General features: G+C 47.3%; 1 protein-coding gene across 4 annotated transcripts in view; it reads left to right on the plus strand.

Annotated features, from left to right (window-relative positions):
• PLXNA4 (plexin A4) overlaps positions 1-20,065 on the plus strand; it is a 695,664-nt gene that overhangs the window by 524,776 nt on the left and 150,823 nt on the right. For 3 of the 4 annotated variants that reach the window (XM_063134640.1, XM_063134643.1, XM_063134642.1), the window contains 2 exons: positions 368-467; positions 3,736-3,850. In XM_063134640.1, coding sequence (XP_062990710.1) covers positions 368-467; positions 3,736-3,850 — 215 coding nt within the window. The remainder of the gene's footprint in view (positions 1-367; positions 468-3,735; positions 3,851-20,065) is intronic. The other variant, XM_063134641.1, reaches the window with a different exon arrangement.

The following is a 20,065-nucleotide window of genomic DNA, read 5'->3' on the forward strand; positions in this document are numbered from 1 at the left end:
GGATGGCGCCAGTGGTGGGGTGAACATCTGATGAATGGACACAGAAGAGTCCGTCCATCCCTAGTTTGAACCCACAGTTTTCAGCATCAACAGAAACCAATTCCATAGCAGTCCCAGCTGCTGGGAAGAAAATGTCTTAATTAAGATTAAAAGTGGGATTGTGTCCTGAGTGCAGATGCAGAAGAGTCTATGCCCTACACACAAGGAAAGTCTTTTTGTGAATGTACTATGAATATTCTTTGTCTTTCATAATGCTAGTGGGAAAAGTAGTTTTCCTCATAAGCTCAAGCCCTACCAGTCAGCTTCATTGGTTGACTCAAACTTTCCAGTGACTGATGGAATGTCCATTCTTTCCTCTCTCTTCTAGGAGACCACCACATTGTCCAGCTTCAGCTCAAATCCAAGGAAACAGGCATGACCTTTGCCAGCACGAGTTTTGTCTTCTACAACTGCAGTGTCCACAACTCGTAAGTCCATGTTGCCCTGCTAATGGCTATCCAGATGTCTTGGACTACAAGTTCCATAATCCTCGACCATTGGCCATGCTGGCTGGGGCTTATGGAAGTTGTGCAAAACATCTAGAGTACACCAGATCATCTATTCTTGCCCTACTGCATGGGGGTCTCCCATTGTGAGGGTACCTCTGTCTCACGCTGTGGGCCCCACCAAGTCTGTCCCTATTGACTAGGACAGATGATCCTAAGAAGCCCATCACTATCTTCTCTGGTGGCTTTCTGAGGCCTGAACCATTTGTCCTGGTGGCAACTAAGGTTCCTTGTTATAAGCTAAATTGCTGGAGGCTAAAACTGGAACCTTCTGCAAGCAGACCACGTATTCTACCCATGAACTGTTGCCCCTTCTTGAAAAGAGTGAACATCAGGGGACTTCTCAGATCAGGCCTTATTCTGTCTCTTTGCTTAGTAAATAGATGTGGAACCTCCTGTAAGCAAACCCTGCAGAGTTTAATGCAGAAGGTGCATGTGTGTGGGGGGGGGGGAGTCTGTAGCTCAGTGGTAGAACACCTCTTTTGGATTCAGAAGGTCCCAGGTTCAATCCCTGACATCCCCAAGTAGGGCTAGGAAGGTCGCCAACAGTGAAGTATCTCTGGAGTTGTAGGACAAAATATCTAGAGCATCATAACTTGCCCAGCCCTGTACGAGGGGTGTGCCTGTTGAGTGTTTAGATGCAGCTTGAACCCATTGCTGCTCCAAACACTGGCAGATATTCAGCAACCATCCTGGCCGTGTGAAGCACAGTCCGAGATGCATCAAGAAGAGAGATGTGCTTCAGTTTGGCAATTTGTAAGCCATGTCAAATCCTATTTCCATGTTTCCACTGCTTTGATAAACAGCAGTAGAGGTGGGAGCTGGGAGAAATGCACACGCAAACCCCCGACGTTGACAACCCAGAGATGCTGGTGTTTAAATATTTATAGTGTATTTTGCTTTCTGACTTGACAAACTACAATACACTATCCATTTTTAATTTGATTTATCAGAGCGGGCGCTTGTTATCAATTTGAAGAACAGCGGAGTCTACGGGGGATTGAAGCAGAGTGAGGTTTCCTGAGTTGAAGTATGCTTGGGTTTGCATCAGGAATAGCAAAGGGATACAAATAATCTAAGGAGTTCCCAAGCCCCATATATATATATAGAGAGAGAGAGAGAGAGAGAGAGACAGACAGACAGACAGACAGACAGACAGACAGACAGACAGAGACAGACACACACAGAGAGAGACAGACAGACGGAGGGAGGGAGGGAGGGAGGGAGGGAGGGAGAACAGTGTTGGTGGAAATGGTAGAATTGTTTCTGATGTGCATAGGTTGGCATTTGGGTTGTGGCAGGTGGTGGTGGGGTTTGTATGAAGAGCAGCCATGTGAGAAAGGCTGTGAACACCGATGTTTGCCCTCTGGTTTCTGAACCCACATATGTATCCAATGGGCCTGTTTAGTCAACAGGCTAAACCATGGTTAGGCCGCTTCCCCTTTTGCAGCAAATAGTTAGTGAGCCTGTTTAAACCATGGTTATGTAGCCGCCATGGTTGGGAATGGTTCACACAACGCACTAAGCCATATTGGCCTTGATCAGAAGGCACCTTAAACCCTGCTGGGAGAGGCTTTTGGTTAAGCCGTAGACTTTAAGGTGTCTTGTGCGATGCGTTTTGCTAAATCCTGCTCACTCACTAACCACAGCCAGACTGTATGTAGCAGGGTTAGTGGCTCTAACCCTGGCTTAAAGTGTTGAGTGTGACAGCATGACTTGTGTTTAGCGCTAACCCAAGAGTACCGCAGTTTCGCTAATCACAGAGCCGGAAGTGTTGTCTGAACAAGCCCATTGTTTAGCTCAAAATGCTTAACCACCATGGCTTAGCATGTTGCCTGAACAGGATCAATGAGGGCTAGTACCTTGAAACATGGAATTCTACATTTTGCTGAATTCTCACTTGATTGCCTAGTCCAGAAGTGCAGAACTTCAGGCATAGGCGTCAATACAGCCCAATTGGACCCCAAATCTGGGTTCCACAGATGGCTAAAATCTCTTTCCTGCAACCACTGACTGGTAGTTCCCAGGCAGATTTCCCCCCCCCCCCCCATTCTAAAAGGTAGCTTAACATTCTTAGTTGGAGTAAAAGCTTTAAACCTAAACTATGCTGGCATTTTTTGGTATTTTGGAACCAAGACTTTTGCCTTCAGCCCTGCCCCCCACTGAAATCCTCCCCCCACAAGAGCTTCCCAAAAAAAGAATTTGGCCCTTGGGGTGAAAGAGCTTTGTCATCCTTGATCAGGGCCGGCCCTGCCATGAAGCGGTAGGAAGCAGGCACAGCAGGCAGTAGAGTATGGAAAGAGCGGCGCTCTCCCCTTCCAAAGGGTTTGCTGCTTCTTGGCCCTGGCCATGCAGGCAGCTAGCAGGACCAAGAAGAGGTACCCTACCCTGTACCTGTTTGCATTCTCTTCCCCTCCTTATTGTTTTACTATGATTTTATTAGATTGTAAGCCTATGCGGCAGGGTCTTGCTATTTACTGTTTTACTCTGTACAGCACCATGTACATTGATGGTGCTATATAAATAAATAATAATAATAATAATAGAAGCCACTCATTTGCCCACACGACTCCGCTCCTGACCCAGCTGGCCCTGCCTGCCTCACTGCCAGCCAGCTGGGTTACTTTTGATGGCGTGGACATGCAAGCCCACCTTGCCAGCACGCTGCCTGTAAGGTCTCTCCGCCCTCAAGGGTGGTGAGGTGCCTGTGCGAGGTTGAGCAATCACAAGAAGTCCTAGAAGTTCTGGGATGGCGTGGTGCAGTTTCTGAAAGTGGGAACAGCTTACAGGCAGCTTGCTGGTAACTTTGGTGTGCATGTCCATGCCAGAAAAAGCTAGCTACCTGTCTGCAGGCAAGCACACAGATCATGGAGAGGAGGAGGAAGACGAGGAAGAAGAGGAGGAGGAGGCATGGTGGCCATCGTGGTGGCATGGTGCGTCCCTGCTTCAGGGGGCAACTGCCTTGGGCCAGGCCTGTCCTTGATGTATCCCTTGAAAGGTTTCTAAGGTCAGAGGGAATAACTAAGTTAAGTGAGATCATGAAATAATTGCAGCATTCACTTCTTACTTTTCTCTACCGTAGGAAAGAATGTGTTGGGGGTTTTCCCCTCTGTGCTTTGAAATGTTCAAAAATAAAAATAAGAGTGCATTTGCAGTCCCTCAATTCTCCTCTCTTCTCTTTCCTGTGCAGGTGCCTGTCTTGCGTGGAGAGCCCGTACCGGTGCCACTGGTGCAAATATCGCCACCTTTGCACGCACGAACCCCTTAGCTGCCACTTTGCAGAAGGGCGGGTCAAGCTGCCAGAGGTAGGAAGGCTGAAAGGCAGGGGTGTCCTGAGGGGTGCTATCTAGGGGGCGGGATTTTAAGGGAGAGGACAGGGCATTATTGAGCCAGTGTGGTGTAGTGGCTAAGGTGTTGGACTGGGAGTCAGGAGATCCTGGGTTCTAGTCCCCACTCAGCCATGGAAACCCACTGGGTGACTTTGGGCCAGTCACAGACTTTCTGCCCAACCCACCTCACAGGGTTGTTGTGAGGATAACATGGAGAGGAGGAGGATTGTGTATGCCACCTTGGGTTCTTTGGAAGAAAAAAGGTGGGATATAAATAAATAAAATAATAAATTGATTTTTTATTTTATTTCTTAAAGAAATGCATTAGAAATAACCCCCAAAACTGGGATCAAGCAAGAAAACACAGTCAAATGATGCAACATTGACAAAAAGGAGAGGGGGTAAAGGGAATGGGGAGAAGAGGACAACTTATTGCAAACAAGGGATGTGTAAACATGTGATGATCGCGTTCACCCAGATTCTCTGAAAGTTGGCCTGCGTCTTGTCTCTCCTCAGTTTGTACTCAACAGTTGCAATCTCTGTTTATTTCCCATGAACGGGAAAATGGCGCCAGTAACGCGATCAAATATGGAAGTCGCAGGAAAAAACTGAAATTTGAGCAAATTTCCCCTATAGACTAAAGTGTGAAATCACACTTTTAAAAAAGAGGGGGGAAAGAGCATTTTTCGAAAGCCAGTGGATGTATGAGAATTTGTGAAGATTTTCAGAGAATGCGCTCTCCCGCTCGTGCACACTTTTGGGGTTGTGATCACAGCATGCTCGCGTGTCTTGCAAGCCGAAATGGAATTCTCGTACATCCTATTGTGGTCTCTGTGGAGAGAGGTTGCAGTAGGGAAACTTTTTTAATGTTGATTGGTGGTGTGAAAGCAACCCTCTCCCCTTCCACTCTCTTCAGAATTCTTCTTGGTGAGTATTCTCCAAATTAGGGATGGACGAACTCACCCACATCTGGCTCAGCAGATGTTTGCCAAGTGCCGCCGCTACCTCCCCCACACACTGTGCCGTGCGGGCTGCTTTGAGGCTCGCTGAATGTCCAATGAAGTTGCCAGCCTGTCCACCTTTGTCCAGAGCCCCCATTCATGCCTTTAACCTTCCGTAAATGAGGCCTTTATAGCCACCATTTATGCAAATTAGGAAATAGGCAATTTCTGCAGCCTACTGCAGTGTTTCCCAAGACCTCCCACCTTCTTGGGAGACAATAACGAGGCTTGCTAAGTAATCCACAAAGATTTATTTATTTATTTATTTATTTATTACATTTTTATACTGCCCAATAGCTGAAGCTCTCTGGGCGGTTCACAAAAGTTAAAACAGTAAACATTAAAAGCAATAAACATCCCTTCCCACCTGAAACTCCTCTAGAAGTTTTCCTCTGGCATCTATGCAAACTAAGCGAGACAATTGTCCTTTCAAGAAGAATGGAAAAGCCCTTTCCCAAAGCGCGTTAACTTCAGAGAGACTAGTTGTGATGCAGCTTCTGACAAGATGCTAGTTGGGCTGACTTCTCTCACTTTCCTTTAACTCCGCCCCTTTTTTAGTCTGCGGCATACTCCAGGATCGGCTAACTTCTCTGTGCCCTCCCCTTCGGAAGAATACTGGCTTCCCACTGACTCTGTGTTGTTTACCCTTGAGGAGATAAACTCTGGAGGAGGTTGATTCCCACCTGGTGAAGAGCTCATGAGAGCTGCCTCCTCCACTGGTATAATCTGGCATGTTTCTGGCGCCGTCTCCTCTACTTCAGAGTCTGATTCTGATTGATCCCCTGAAACACCTTCCCCCAACCCAAGGGGAGCAGAGCTAGACATGACACCTACATTGGCGTAATCTACACCAAGCAGGATATTGAACTATGAAAGTGGTATGTGGTATGTGTCAATGGGCCCCAACAGTTGTCAGTGCACTTCAACACCTCTATTACTTATTTATTTATTTATTTATTTATTTATTACATTTCTATACCACCCAATAGCCGGAGCTCTCTGGACGGTTCACAAAAATTAAAAGCATTCTATGTATAAAACAACAGTATAAAACCATAATATAAAATACAATATAAAAGCTCAACCAGATAAAAACTGCAGCAATGCAAAATTACAAATTTAAAACACCAAGTTAAAATTTATTTATAGGCTGTTAAAATGCTGGGAGAATAAAAAGGTCTTCACTTGGCGTCTAAAAGGATATAATGTAGGTGCCAAGCGAACCTCCTTAGGGAGCTCATTCCACAGCCGGGGTGCCACAGCAGAGAAGGCCCTCCTCCTGGTAGCCACCTGCCTCACTTCCTTTGGCAGGGGCTCACGGAGAAGGACCCCTGAGGATGACCTTAGGGTCCGGGCAGGTACATATGGGAGGAGGCGTTATAAAGCAGTAGTGTGGCTCCTGCCTCTTATATACCGCTTTCATACCGCTTTCATGGTGCAATATCCTGCTTGGAGTGGATTAGGCCATTATTGAAACATTGAAGTCTACAGACAAGGGCGGATGGCTGCCAAGTGCTCATCAGGCAATGTGGGTGCTCAAAGTGTGGGCCCGCGAACGTGCCAAGGCTTGTCAAACTGGGCCCAGAGGGCAGATGCGGGGGAGTCTGTTTGGACTCCCAGACCCAGTCGGGCACCCGCAACATCCCTCCTCCAAATACTCTCTTGGTTTATGAATACTTGGTAAATATTTGCTATTCGGCATCTGTATTTGTTACCCATAAGCCTTTTGCAGCTGCAGACGGCACATGGCAGCATCCAACGGCTGGTGTGCCATAGCAGTCTATGCTCCACAATATGTGTAACTCAACCACCGAAGAAATGACAGGGCTCTCATCAATTTGCCCTCTCAAAATTCTTCGAGCAATCAAATTGCAAACTCTGGAATAACTAATTCTGAAGTCAGATTTTGTCGCTGGCATCCAAATTAGAATTTTAAAAAATGATGCAAAGATTAATCAAACTCCGATATTATACAGTATTTTGTTTCAGCTCTAGTTTCATAAGAACCTGTATCAGGAAGCTGGAGCACTGAGTGTCTTGTTCTACATAAAATCAGATTAGTCCATTTTCACTCATTACTCTGATTAAAATCCAAATTGCCAGAGCTCGCAAAGAGCCCCGGCATTGGAAAGCCATGTTTGTGCCGTGTTAAAAATCCTCAGCTTGGCAATAAAGCAAGAATATTTATGCTTCCGGCGTTGAACTCAATCAAAACAGTCTGACGATGTAGCGGGATGATTTGTGACAGGAATACTTCACCTTGACGTATAATTTCCCGTTACGACGGCTCTTGAAAATGGATCTGGCTGGTTTAAAAACACACACGACACCACTTGGCAACTACTTGCTTTGTTGGAGGAACTGTGGCGATTTATACTGAGTTGGAAAAAGAAAACGTTGCTCAAATATATAAAGGAAGAACTGTGCTAGGGATGTCATATATAATGCCGAGGAGGAAAAAGAAGAGCAATAGGCTGTAACAGTGGCTTTAGCTAGACGAGGCGAAATCCCAGGGCAATCCCCAGGATCGCCCCTGTGCGTTCACATGACACACAAGGGATCCCAGGATCAGGGAGGGATGATCCCTCACTTGCTCCAGGATCTCGCCCTCCCCTTTAGGGGTGTTTTTTCCATGCTCTCAGGCTGAGCCCGAGACCGCAGCACATGTGTGCAGATGTCACAGTTTCTCCCGGCTCCTTGCAGTTCCTCGCGAGGAGCTGGGACCTGTACACGGGGCACAGAGCTCCTCAGGAGCTCTGCACCCATTGGGGGTAGGAGTGGGGGGAGTGGGATTTTTTTTTTAAAAAAAACTTACCTTTTGCGCACAAGCGCTTCTTCTTTAAGAAAAAAACAAAATAGCGGGCACAACGTCTCTCCCTCTGAACTCATCTGCACCCGTGTGAACAGAGGGGGAAGGTCTTGCAATTTATTTGTTTTATTTATTTATTGCACTTATATACCACTCCCATAACCAGGGCTCTCTGGGCGGTTTACAGAAATTCTAAAAAATTCTATAAAAATATTGTGGTATCTTCACCACTCCATAGCTTAGGGTGACCATATGAAAAGGAGGACAGGGCTAACAGTTGTATTGAAAAGGGAATTTCTGCAGATGTCATTTGTATATATGGAGAACCTGGTGAAATCCCCTCTTCATCACCACAGTTAAAGCTGCAGGTGCCCTGCCCTCTTTTAAATGTGGCCACTCTAGTATAGCTCCTACACCTTTAACTGTGGTGATGAAGAGGGAATTTCACCAGGTTCTCCATATATAAAAATGACACCTGCTGAAATTCCATTTTCTATGCAACTGTTAAAGATACAGGAGCCCTGTCCTCCTTTTCATAGGGTCACCCTACCATAGCTCTAGACCACTAGGTCTAGCTGAGGCCAGTGTTAAGATCGTGTAACACCATAGCTTTGAACATATAAACATTGGAAGAACCATGCTGGTTCAAAGGTCCATCTGGCCCAGCACTCTGTTCACACAATGGCCAGCCAGCTGTCAACCAGGAACCCACAAGCAGGACATGGGTGAAACAGCACCCTCCCACCCATGTTCCCCAACAACTGGAGTATATAGACGTAATGCCTCTGATACTGGATTTGTCATACACCAATAAGCATAATGAAAAGACTGAACTCTTATTAGCTGTTGCCATCATCATGAAATCAGTGCTTGAACTATGGATGAAAGTGCAGGGGAGAACTTAACAAAAGTTCTTGTGAAAACTTAATAGAAGTTTTTGTGAACCACCCAGAGAGCTCCGGCTATTGGCCGGTATAGAAATATAATTAATTAATTAATTAATAATAAATAAATAATAAATAAGGCACAAGCCAGTTGACTTGCCCAGTTCTTCTAACCATGTAACAACTCCTCCGAGGCCTTCCAAAAAGAAAGGTAGCTGAGGGGGCAGTCATGAAAGCTAAGGGAATCCCCTCCCCACCCCCCTTGGCCATCTGTAAGTCAAGCACTTCCCAGGACAGCTCAATAAATTGGCCTGGGGCCCCTAAAATCTATCACAAGTTTGAATCAGTTCAATTAGTAGGTCAATCAACTAGAGATGGAGCTGGTTATCAGTTGGGCTCCATTTGAATGAATGGGGATGAGAGGTAAGGGGACACTGGTTCTGGTGTGTTACTGTAATGTAAGGTGGCCACGTGTCCTCTCTTACAGAGGATTGTCCACTATTTGATGGGCTGCCAGTCCATCAGAAATGTTGACCATCTACAGTTAGCACCTGAGCAGCAGAATGAACAGGTAGGCCCACAGCTCACCTGATCACAGTATTTCATGCTATGGTGAGACGGACTGTTTTTCTAATTAAATTAAAGTCATTATTTTTAAATTTGCATGTATAGCCGATAACTTAGCTCATGCAAATGGTACGCAAATTGCTGTCCTCTTTTTGTTTTATGATTCATAAGTGGATGCCGTATTGTAATGGGGGATAGGAAGGAAATGTTAAAAGCTGCCCCTTTCTTTTCTAAATAATGGAAAGTTGTTTGTCTTTATTTATTTATTTATTAAATTTATATACCACCCCATAGCCGAAGCTCTCTGGGCGGTTGTGTGTGTGTGTTTTCTCCCAGACATTACAGCATTTAACAACGTATGCTAAGTTTGTTTGACTGTCTCGTCTGGCCACAGAGTTGCTGGGCAAGAGTGGCCAAAAATGCGCCGGCTGTTCTGCTGCAGCCAGCACAACTCACAAAGGCTTCTGGGATAGCACCAGGAGGACTGAAGGAGGAGGGAGGGTGGGGAGAGGGGGCGTGGGCTGTGTCAATCATATGCCAGGTTGACTGTTAATCCACTCAACGCGAGCCTCAAACGGTCCATGGGGGCATGGCACTATATGAGACTGAAAGAACTGGGCAGGTTTAGCCTGGAGAAGAGAAGATTGAGGAGAGACATGAGAGCACTCTAAAAATACTTGAAAGGTTGTCACACAGAGGAGGGCCAGGACCTCTTCTCGATCCTCCCAGAGTGCAGGACACGGAATAATGGGCTCAAGTTAAAGGAAGCCCGATTCCGGCTGGACATCAGGAAAAGCTTCCTGACTGTTAGAGTAGGGTGATCATGTTTGGGAAACCAAAAAGGAGGACAACATGGTCGCCCCCAAGGGGGCGTGTCCATTACCAAGGGGCCGTGCCCACCCGAACATAGCCTTGGTCACATGTCTGATTTTACAGCACACATTTAAGACAAATCTGTTCTACATAACATCTTAGGGCCTTCCTAGACGAGGCCTTAGCGCGCCTTCTGACCTGGTTTCCCTGCTGTGCGTCCAGATGATGCACAGGGGAATCCGGAGGCAGGCCGCGCTGAGGCCTCCTTCAACGCGCCATAAGCGAATGCGCTTATGGTGCACTTTTTCCCCAGCTCCGGCCTCAGGCCGGGGCTGGGGGAAGTGTGGAGGCTTCCACGGCTTTTCGCGGCTCCTCACTTACTCGCAAGGAGCCGCAAAAAGCCGCAGACCTGGCACAGCGCTCATAGGAGCGCTGTGCCCATCGGCGGGGGGGGGGGGGAAGGATGGCAGGGGCAAGGATGGGAGGGCGGGTGGCACGGGGGGAGGGTGGGTGAGATCGCGCCACGCGCCGCCCGAGCAAGCAGGCGAGCGGAGCTTGCCCGTGCAATAAAACATAAAAACAGTATAAAAACAACAGTATAAAAAGTGTTACATTCTCCCCTTCCCTCAAATATTTTTTCTGACTGTATCTTCACTCATTGCAAGCTGCTGTTGTTGTTAACAGGGTTTGTTACTGCCCCCAGATCTGTTTCAAATTTGGTACAGCTAAAGCTCTACCTAAAAGCTATCATGGTGCCAACTTTCAGCTCTTTATCTTTAAAAATGACAGTTTAAAAATAATAATTTTAAAACCTCATTTTTAAAAAAAATCCTAAAAAATCAATGGATGAACGGATCTGTTTCAAATTTGGTGTGGCTAAAGCTCTACCTAAATCCTATCATGGTACAAAGTTTCATCTCTTTATCTTTAAAAATAATGATTTTAAAAATAATAATTTTAAAACCTCAATTTTAATTTTATTTAAAAAATTTAGAAAAAAAATCCTAAAAAATCAATGGATGAATGGACCTGTTTCAAATTTGAAGTGGCTAAAGCTCTACCTAAATCCTTTCATGGTGCAAAGTTTCATCTCTTTAACTTTAAAAATGATGATTTAAAAAATAATAATGTTAAAACCCCAATTTTTTAAAAAATCGTAAAATATAAATGGATGAACGGATTTGTTTCAAATTTGGTATGACTAAAGCCCTTCCTAAGAGCTACCATTGTGCCAAGTTTCATGTCTTTATCTTAAAAAATGACAGAGTTATAAGCATTTTTGTTAATTCCCATTAGAGCTGCTCTTTGAAAAAAATCCGGATTTCCCCTCTCCCTCCCAGATTTGCCATCAGAAACCCGGACAAATCCAGGCTAATCCGGTCATATTGTCACCCTATGTTAGAGCAGTACGGCAATGGAATCAGTTACCTAGGGAGGTGGTGGGCTCTCCCACACTAGAGGCCTTCAAGAGGCAGCTGGACAACCCTCTGTCAGGGATGCTTGAAGGTGGATTCCTGCATTGAGCAGGGGGTTGGACTCGAGGGCCTTGTAGGCCCCTTCCAACTCTGCTATTCTGTGATTCTATGATTCTATGTCGTGTGGGGAGTACTCGCAAATTAACCAACTGTGAGTTGACTATTTCACTACCACCATTGACTATTCTGTTGTCTGAATGCAGCCACTGACTTGCAGTAGCTCTCCAGAGTTGCAGGCAGGTTTTTTCCCCTAGCCCTTCCTCGAGCTCTCAGGGATCGAACTTGGGGCCCTCTGCACGCGAGGTTTACCACCATGCGACAGCCTCTTCCCCCCTGCTGCTTCCAAAGATCCATCGCTTTCCCCACCACCCAGTGTTGCTGGCAGATATTGCCGTTTTGAATTGATGGGATAAAGGATTAAGCCTCTTTCCGTGTGCCTGTGTTTCTTTTGCTGCGTGAGATGAACAGTATCTTGTTCAGGGCCTTGAAAGGGATTTGGGCTTTGTGCAGGGAGGAATGAAGCCGGGCGCACAGAAGAGGAGCGGGGTTTAGGGAGGGAAAGCAGTAAGAAGAGAATAAAAGCTTGGAATGTAAAAAGAGCAACTCCAGATAACAAATCTGTTAGGTCCTGGGCTTAAAAGCTACTTAATCATCTAATTACGTTGAATGGGGTTTTTCATCTCTCCGCGCTTAGCTGTTTTCAGGTGGCTGTGAATTGCTGCCCCCCCCCCCGCCCTCCCCTCAAAGAAGCATATAAAGGGGGTTTCATTTGCCACCAAAAAGAGAAGGAGAGAAAAGAGTGGAGGAAGAAGAGGGGGAAGAACTGGTGTGCCACAAGTAGTTTATGCCAGCTCATTCCTGCTTCGGGCCGCATAAAAGAACGACAGCTTCAAATATTAATTCATCGCAAGATTTGGCAGATTCCACGCGCTGTACTTCCTGGGAACAGCTGCTGCCTGTTAGCGGGCCGTCGAGAGCCCCTTCAGGTTCAAACGCGCTGATTTCCTTTGTCTCTTCCCTCCCCAAAAGCTTCCACTCCAGGAGTCGGATCTGCCAGCCCACTTGGGCTTCAAGGAGCAGGCGCTCTCTCGAACTAGAGAAAGGAGGATTCGGAACAGGTGCAGACGGAGCTGAGAAGGGGCCCCTGGCTGAGCCATGGGCTGCCCTGGGACAAGCAGTGCGGAACGGCATAAGCACATCAGAAGTGCCCTGCTGGATCAGACCAAAGGTCCATCTAGTCCAGCACTCTGTTCACACAGTGGCCAACCAGCCATCGGCCAGGGATGAACACGCAGGACGTGGTGCAACAGCACCCTCCCACCCATGTTCCCCAGCGACTGGTGCACACAGGCTTAGTGCCTTGGATACTGGAGATGGCACCCAACCATCAGGGCTAGTAGCCATTGACAGCCTTTACCAGCCAATGCACTGAATAATCAACCAAGAAATTGATGCTTTTAGGAGCTGAAGTCCATGTCCCAGCAGGATCACAACCAGAGCTGGATGGAGTCAGTGCCGGTATCATGAGTAGGCATGGTCAGGCACCTGCTGAGGGCCCATGTTGCAGCAGGGGCCCACAGACAAGAGTTACCTGGATTGCTCCTCTTTTGCCCCATAGCAACCTGCTTGTCCACCTGCCTCTCGCTCTGGCCCAGGCAATTGAGATGGTGAGAAGGAGGAGAAGGAGTTGCCTCTCTGCCTCTTGTTGGCGAGAAAGAGGTAAATGAAAAAGTAAGGAAAAAAACCCCAAACTCTGTGCCCGACCCTCTTCACCAACCCATGTGGAGTGTCTCCAGGCCAGTCTGGGCAATTATGCAGTATTTTTCTGTTGTTCTAGAAGGTAGGACCCGAACCAGTGACTTCAAATTACAAGAAAAATTGATTTTCACGGAACGTTAGGAAAGAACTTCCAGATGATGTGAGCTGTTTAATAGGGGGACAGATTGCCTTGGAGGGTGGTGGACTCCCCTTTGTTCAAGGTTTTCAAAGGACAAACTACACATTCCAGTAATTGTATAGTATGTAGATGAGGGTGAGCTGCTCCTCTTCTTCTTCTTCTTCTTCTTCTTCTTCTTCTTCTTCTTCTTCTTCTTCTTCTTCTTCTTCTTCTTCTTCTTCTTCATCTCCTTCTCCTTCTCCTCCTCCTCCTCCTCCTCCTCCTTCTTCTTCTTCTTCTCTTCCTCCTCCTCCTCCTCATTCTCACTCTTCTTCTTCTTCTCTTCCTCCTCCTCCTCCTCCTCATTCTCTTCTTCTTCTTCTTCTTCTTCTTCTTCTTCTTCTTCTTCTTCTTCTTCTTCTTCGTCTTCGTCTTCGTCTTCGTCTTCGTCTTCGTCTCCTTCTCCTTCTCCTTCTCCTTCTCCTCCTCCTCCTCCTCCTCCTCCTCCTCCTCCTTCTTCTTCTTCTCTTCCTCCTCCTCCTCCTCATTCTCACTCTTCTTCTTCTTCTCTTCCTCCTCCTCCTCCTCCTCCTCCTCCTCCTCCTCCTTCTTCTTCTCCACCACCTCCTTCTCCTCCTTGTTCCTCTTTTAATCTACTGCAAGCACTCACAGTCTTCGGTCCGATCAGTAGATCAGGACCATTACACATCGGTGGGCTGGGCAATTAAATCTTCCTCACCACCTCTCTTTGCTTCTGAATTGCCCTCTACTTGGGGCTGAGATTAACTAAAGAAAAAGAAGTTTCCACTGGCATCAGCAGAAAGAAAAAGATGGGGGGGGGGGGAGAGAATTCACTTCTTCCCTCTCATTGTGTGGTGGTCCCAGTCAGAATTAGAGCCTAGACTTGAGTAGGAATGTTCCAAGAGTCCATGGTGGTGGTGGTGGTGGAGTCTGATGGATTCCCTCCCACCCAATTTCCCAGACCCCACTTGCCAAGGCACAGAGTTCTCATGGATCTGCTCGCTGTGTGGCTGCACCCCCAATGAGTGTGTCCAATGGCCGCCTGTTCCCACCGTGAGCCCCCGTTTGTGTAGAAACATCGGCTCAGGGAGTTCGGTAAAAGTAATGTTGTATAAATGGCAGCCGTAAAGGGGCCCTTTACATAACATTAGACCTGTAATGTTGCGTAAATGGCCTTTTATGGCTTCCATTTGCATGACATTACTTTTTATGGAAATTCCTGAGCCACCATTTCTACATAAAATGGTGGCTTGCCATTTGGATGGGTCGCTGCAAGACCTACTCGTCGGGTGTGAGACCACTCAGTGAGCGGTTCTTTGAGTGCCCTGCTTCGTGGTGAGTGGTAACAGGTGCACACAGATGCTAGGTGAGCGCGTCCGGGGGTGTGTGAGCAGTGGTGGCAGCTCAGCCACGGCCCAGAGAAACTGGACGGCGGTGAGTCCATCCATCTCTTCACTTGAGTAAAGAAAATGCTAACCATCAGCTACATGCTGTGCTATTACCATGCGATGTAGTTTGACTCTAAGCAGAGGGTGGGTGTCTACATTTTGGGAGTGCTATGGTACTGGATTTTGCACATTGGAAGCAGGTTGGACTAGATGACCTCTGAGGACCCTTCTAATGCTAGGTTTCATCCATTTCATGGGCAACACAACATTTTCCCCGAGACATTCAGGTCTTGGGTTGGAAGTACAGAGAGTGAGTGGACAGTGAGGGCTTTTGCTCAGACACCTCTTATTGGCATGAAAAATAAACAAAGGAAATAAAACTGGTTTTATTGCAGCAAAATCCCTGACAACACTCTTAACTAGGATGGAGCATCTCAGAGCCACCAGTGAGCCCAATACTCAATTATTCTGTTGTTATCTCCAGACTTTTACGCTTTCCATAAATCCCCCTGGCAGACCTCTCTTCGTCAGTTACCTTTTAAGGTTATGGGCATTTTCTTTCTCTATTATTACTTCTGCTGTGCCAATAAATATGTACGCCATCCATCAAGCTAATGGCGCCATAAACTTTTAGGAAATGCAGATAAAATATATGGGGCGTTAAAGGATTCTTTGACCGGTTGGAGTCTCTCCCAAGCTGGTTTGATTACACATAGGGATAGTGTAACTTTGGAGGTGTGGGAGAGCTACCAATGGCAGGTGGAAGAGATACAAAGACCTTTATAGGACTGGGAATCCTTTCTTTGTACCATTGACCTGATTCCACTTTATGATCTAGGAAGATCTCTTTAGCTTTCCTTCCCTCCCCTTCCCCTCCCCACTCCATGGCGTAAAATATAAATATAATTTTATGACCGTGGGAATTAACAGGGCAATAATATAAACACATTGCATGCTATAAATCAACTGCCATGTGCAGTGAACGGTATGCTTAATTCTGCTTTTTCTCTACTCGGTGCATTCGTTTGCTGCTGTTCATGTTCCATTATTATTATTATTATTATTATTATTATTATTATTTAAAAAATGAAACACTTGGAATCTATGTTGGGAATATGTGAGAATTTCATTTATGTTCCCAAATCGTATTCGGAAAATGCCATTTCCTCAAAAGGCACATTATTCATGCTTTGCTGCTGTGGGAGAAAATACATAATTGGGTGCACTCCTTTTTAAAAATTAAAATCCCCTGTTTGAAATGTGTATTTTTTTTCCTGTTTGAACAAAATGGGGGGGGGGAATGAAATCAAACATGAGAAGACTCGATGGCCTTTTAGGCCCCTTCCAACTCTACTAGGATGACCATATGAAAAGGAGGACAGGGCTCCTGTATCTTTAACAATTGCATAGAAAAGGGCATTTCAGCAGGTGTCATTTGTATATATGGAGAACCTGGTGAAATTCACACTTCATCACCACAGTTAAAGCTGCAGGAGCTGTACTAGAGTGACCAGATACAAAAGAGAGCAGGGCTTCTGCAGCTTTAACTGTTGTGATGAAGAGGGGACTTCACCAGGTTCCCCATATATACAAATGACCCCTGCTGAAATTCCCTTTTCTATGCAACTATTAAAGATGCAGGAGCCCTGTCCTCCTTTCCATAGGGTCACTCTACATAGTGGTGGTGTGGGGGTGAAGGATTTTTTCTTGAACGTTATGGATTCCAAATGCTGGGCCACCCAGAGACTTCTACTTGGGGGGGGGGGCAGAGAGTGAGACCCCTCTCCCCACTCACCCCAGCTTGGATGCCTCCCTCATTCTGAGAAATTGCCTTTTTAAATTTCAATTAGGAAGTACATTAGGTCAATCAGATAAAGTCACACATCATGAGGAGGATTTTGCCTTTTTTATGGCCCTCGCCTCTTCAATTATCCATAATGAACTTCCTAACACAGCCTCGAGCCTTTTTATATGCTAACGAACCCTTTATTGGGGCTGCTGCAATTGCCTCCTGTTAATGAATTTGAAACAAGTATGATCAGAAAGTTTAGAGCACTGATGCTGGAGGGTAGGGAAGGAAACCCAGCATGGCAAATGCCAGTAGGGAGAAATCACAGGGCGTCAGGAGTGCTGGGGTCTTCCCCTTGCTTTTCTCACCACCTCTGGTCTTAGAATCATAGAATCATAGAATAGTAGAGTTGGAAGGGGCCTACAAGGCCATCGAATCCAACCCCCCTGCTCAATGCAGGAATCCACCCTAAAGCATCCCTGACAGATGGTTGTCCAGCTGCCTCTTGAAGGCCTCTAGTGTGGGAGAGCCCACAACCTCCCTTGGTCACTGGTTCTGTTGTCATACTGCTCTAACAGTCAGGAAGTTTTTCCTGATGTCCAGCCAGAATCTGTCTTCCCCTTACTTGAGCCCGTTATTCCGTGTCCTGCACTCTTGTAACTTGTCCCCGCATTCTGGCCCCGTATTGCCCCATGATAATTTCCGTTGAGTCTCATGGGGCTTACTCCCAAGTAAATGGGTATAATATTGCAGCCCTAATCTGTTATTCTTTTGCTTTCTTTCAGTCAGTGATGTAGGTTTTTTTCGGGTGGGTGGGTGGGTGGAGCAGGGAAATGAAGTGAAAAAAAATTCAAATGCAAATGAGGTTAATTTGCATAGTGCCATTTGTTTGCAAAGATAAATAAATAAATCAGTTTGCTCTGGAAAATGTTATGATGTCCTAGAGTGGGGACGGGAGGTAGGCATCTTTTGCTAGTGGTGGTGCAGGCGTCCACCTATAAAGTTGTGTACATCGCCCCTTTGAGGCAGCCATTTCTGCAAATGGGACATTTATGGACAAGAACAAGCTGCAGTTTTTGTGGGAAATGGTGGCTTGCCAAGGGAACGGGCACCCTCACCCCATTGCTAAGTGCCCATGGTCTGCCCCACATTTTGTGTAGGTGGTGAGGGTTCAAGCATGCAGGACTTAGGGTGGTCATGGGGAGGTCCGTTCAACCCTGCTTGTGGTTCTGCAGAAGTTCTGGCTACAACATCTATCTTCCATCATGCTGGGTAGAGCTGATGTGAACTGTTATCCATAATGTTTGGAGGACCACAAGCAGGGCTGGTGCTACCATAGAAGCCACTCAGGCGGCCGCCTAGAGCGCCAAGGTAAGGGGGGCGCCGAATGCCGCACCTGGAAGCCGCTCTCCCACAGCAGCTCTGAGAGGGCGGCTTCTGGGCGCACCGTTCTGAAGCCGCCCGCCTGCCCCAGCGTCCTGGCTTCGCTTCGGCTGGGCGCCCACCCAGCCGAAGCGAAGCCATGCCTTACCCCCCACTCCAGCGTCCTGGCTTCGCTTCGGCTGGGTGGCAGCTTTGGAACGGCGCGCCCAGAAGTCGCTCTCCCAGAGTGGTCTGGCACCAGCCCTGACCACAAGTTGCCCACCCCTGCCCTAGACAGATCTAATTTGGCAAATTTATTGCATATTTCATAAAGAACCCCTCCCCCCAAAAAAAGGAAAGTAAAAAGGTTTACATGTTAATTTTTTTTGTCTCAATGCACCACAAGTATTTGACCTGAAATCTTGGGGGTGGGGGGCACTAAATAACACTTAAGGGGGGAAATCATTTAGGGGGGGGGAATTGTACAACTCCCAGCATTCCCCAGTCAGCAGTGATTTAAGTGTTATATTATGCAGATGTTTTCATTCGAATGCTTGTAAAAGTTTAAAGACAATAGCGCGTACTTCCTTTACGGTGGCAACCACTCATCTAGTTCAACAGAGTTTAGCTGTCCTCCATTGAGGTTGTTGGGGCCATTTCTCTGTCACTCTTTATTGGGTGGTCCCTTTCTCTCTGAGACATATGTGTATTTCAGTGACGATGGCCGTAGCTAGACCTAAGGTTTAACCCAGGATCATCCCGGGTTCGTCCCTGCCTGAGCGCTGGATGCCCTGTGTGGCATTTAGGCCGTTGCTAGACGAGGCGTTAGCCCGGTGTGAGGCCTGGTCTCCCTCCTGTGCATCTAGATGACGCACAGGGGATCCCGGGGTCAGGCTGGGCTAAGTCCTCCCTTGACCCGGGATAACCGGATCCGCTTATGGCCCGGCTTTTCCGCAGCCCTGGCCTGAGGCCGGGGCTGTGGAAGGTCTAGCTACTTCTGTAGCTTTTCCCGGCTGTTCGCTTACTCGCAAGTAGCCGGGAGAAGCCACGCACTGGGCACAGCACTCCATAGGAGTGCTGTGCCCATCGGGCTGGTGGTGATGGTGGAAATCAGGGGGGGAGATGGGGGCCGGGGGAAAGTGCGGACTGGTAGGAGAGAGGGGGGAAGAAGAACGGGGATGGACATGGCGGACAGAAACAGGGCATGGCAGATGTGGGGGGGAGAACTGGGACAGGGCATGGTGGATGGGGACAGGGCATGGCGAGCGGGGATGGGGGATGGGCATGGTGAGCGGGGATGGGGGACAGGCATGGCGGATGGGCGGGAAGAAGAATGGGGATGGGGGACAGGCATGGCAGACAGGGGGAGGATGGGCGAGCGGACAGGGTGTGGGCATGGCAAGCAGGGACGGGCATGGCGAGCAGGGGGAGGATGGGCAAGCGAGTGGGCAGGGGGGCATCAGGCATTGTGGGGGGAAATCAGGGGCAGAGGGAGCGGGGAACCCTTTAATTTTTTTAAAAAAAATAAGGACTTACCTTTCCATTGGTGCGCTCCTGCGCACATGGCCCTTTAAGATCCCAAAGAAAATGGCTGACGCGACGGGGCTTCCCCTTACCCCGTCGCGTGTTACGTCTAGAAAAGGGCGACGGTGCGCGCTAGCTGCAGCGCGCTGTCATTCCTACTCCCCACCGGATTATCTGGTAGGTCTAGCAAGGCCCTTAGATGAACAGGTTTGACCCCCGGACAATCCTGGGATAAACCTTAGGTCTAGCTACGGCCATAGGTTCATTCCCTCACATACCTGCTAAAGATAATCCTCTGGAAGACATTCTTTACCACTTTGGAATTTCCAGGCTTGCCTACTATTGTATTTGCAAATGGCACCCATTCATTGTTACTAATGAACGTATGGAAGGGGTGGAAAAAGAAAGCACTGAAAAGTTTTCCCTAGAAATGTTTCTGCCTCACATTTCAATATATCCTTTCTTGAGTTGAAAGATGTTTGGGACGTCATAGCCCTGAAGAGTGGGCATATTTCTTACACACACACACACACACACACACACACACCCCACTCCTGACTCTAGTTGTGGTCCAGGTTACCTGTGTAGCGTCGTGCTTGACAGTCCTTGTAATGCTGTTCCTAGTCGGGCTAACTGTAGCTCTTCTGCAACACATCCGTTTCTTTGTCTTGCTAAACTGTTT

The sequence above is a fragment of the Elgaria multicarinata genome, chromosome 9 (assembly GCF_023053635.1).
Source record: "Elgaria multicarinata webbii isolate HBS135686 ecotype San Diego chromosome 9, rElgMul1.1.pri, whole genome shotgun sequence".
NCBI classification, from domain to species: domain Eukaryota; kingdom Metazoa; phylum Chordata; class Lepidosauria; order Squamata; family Anguidae; genus Elgaria; species Elgaria multicarinata.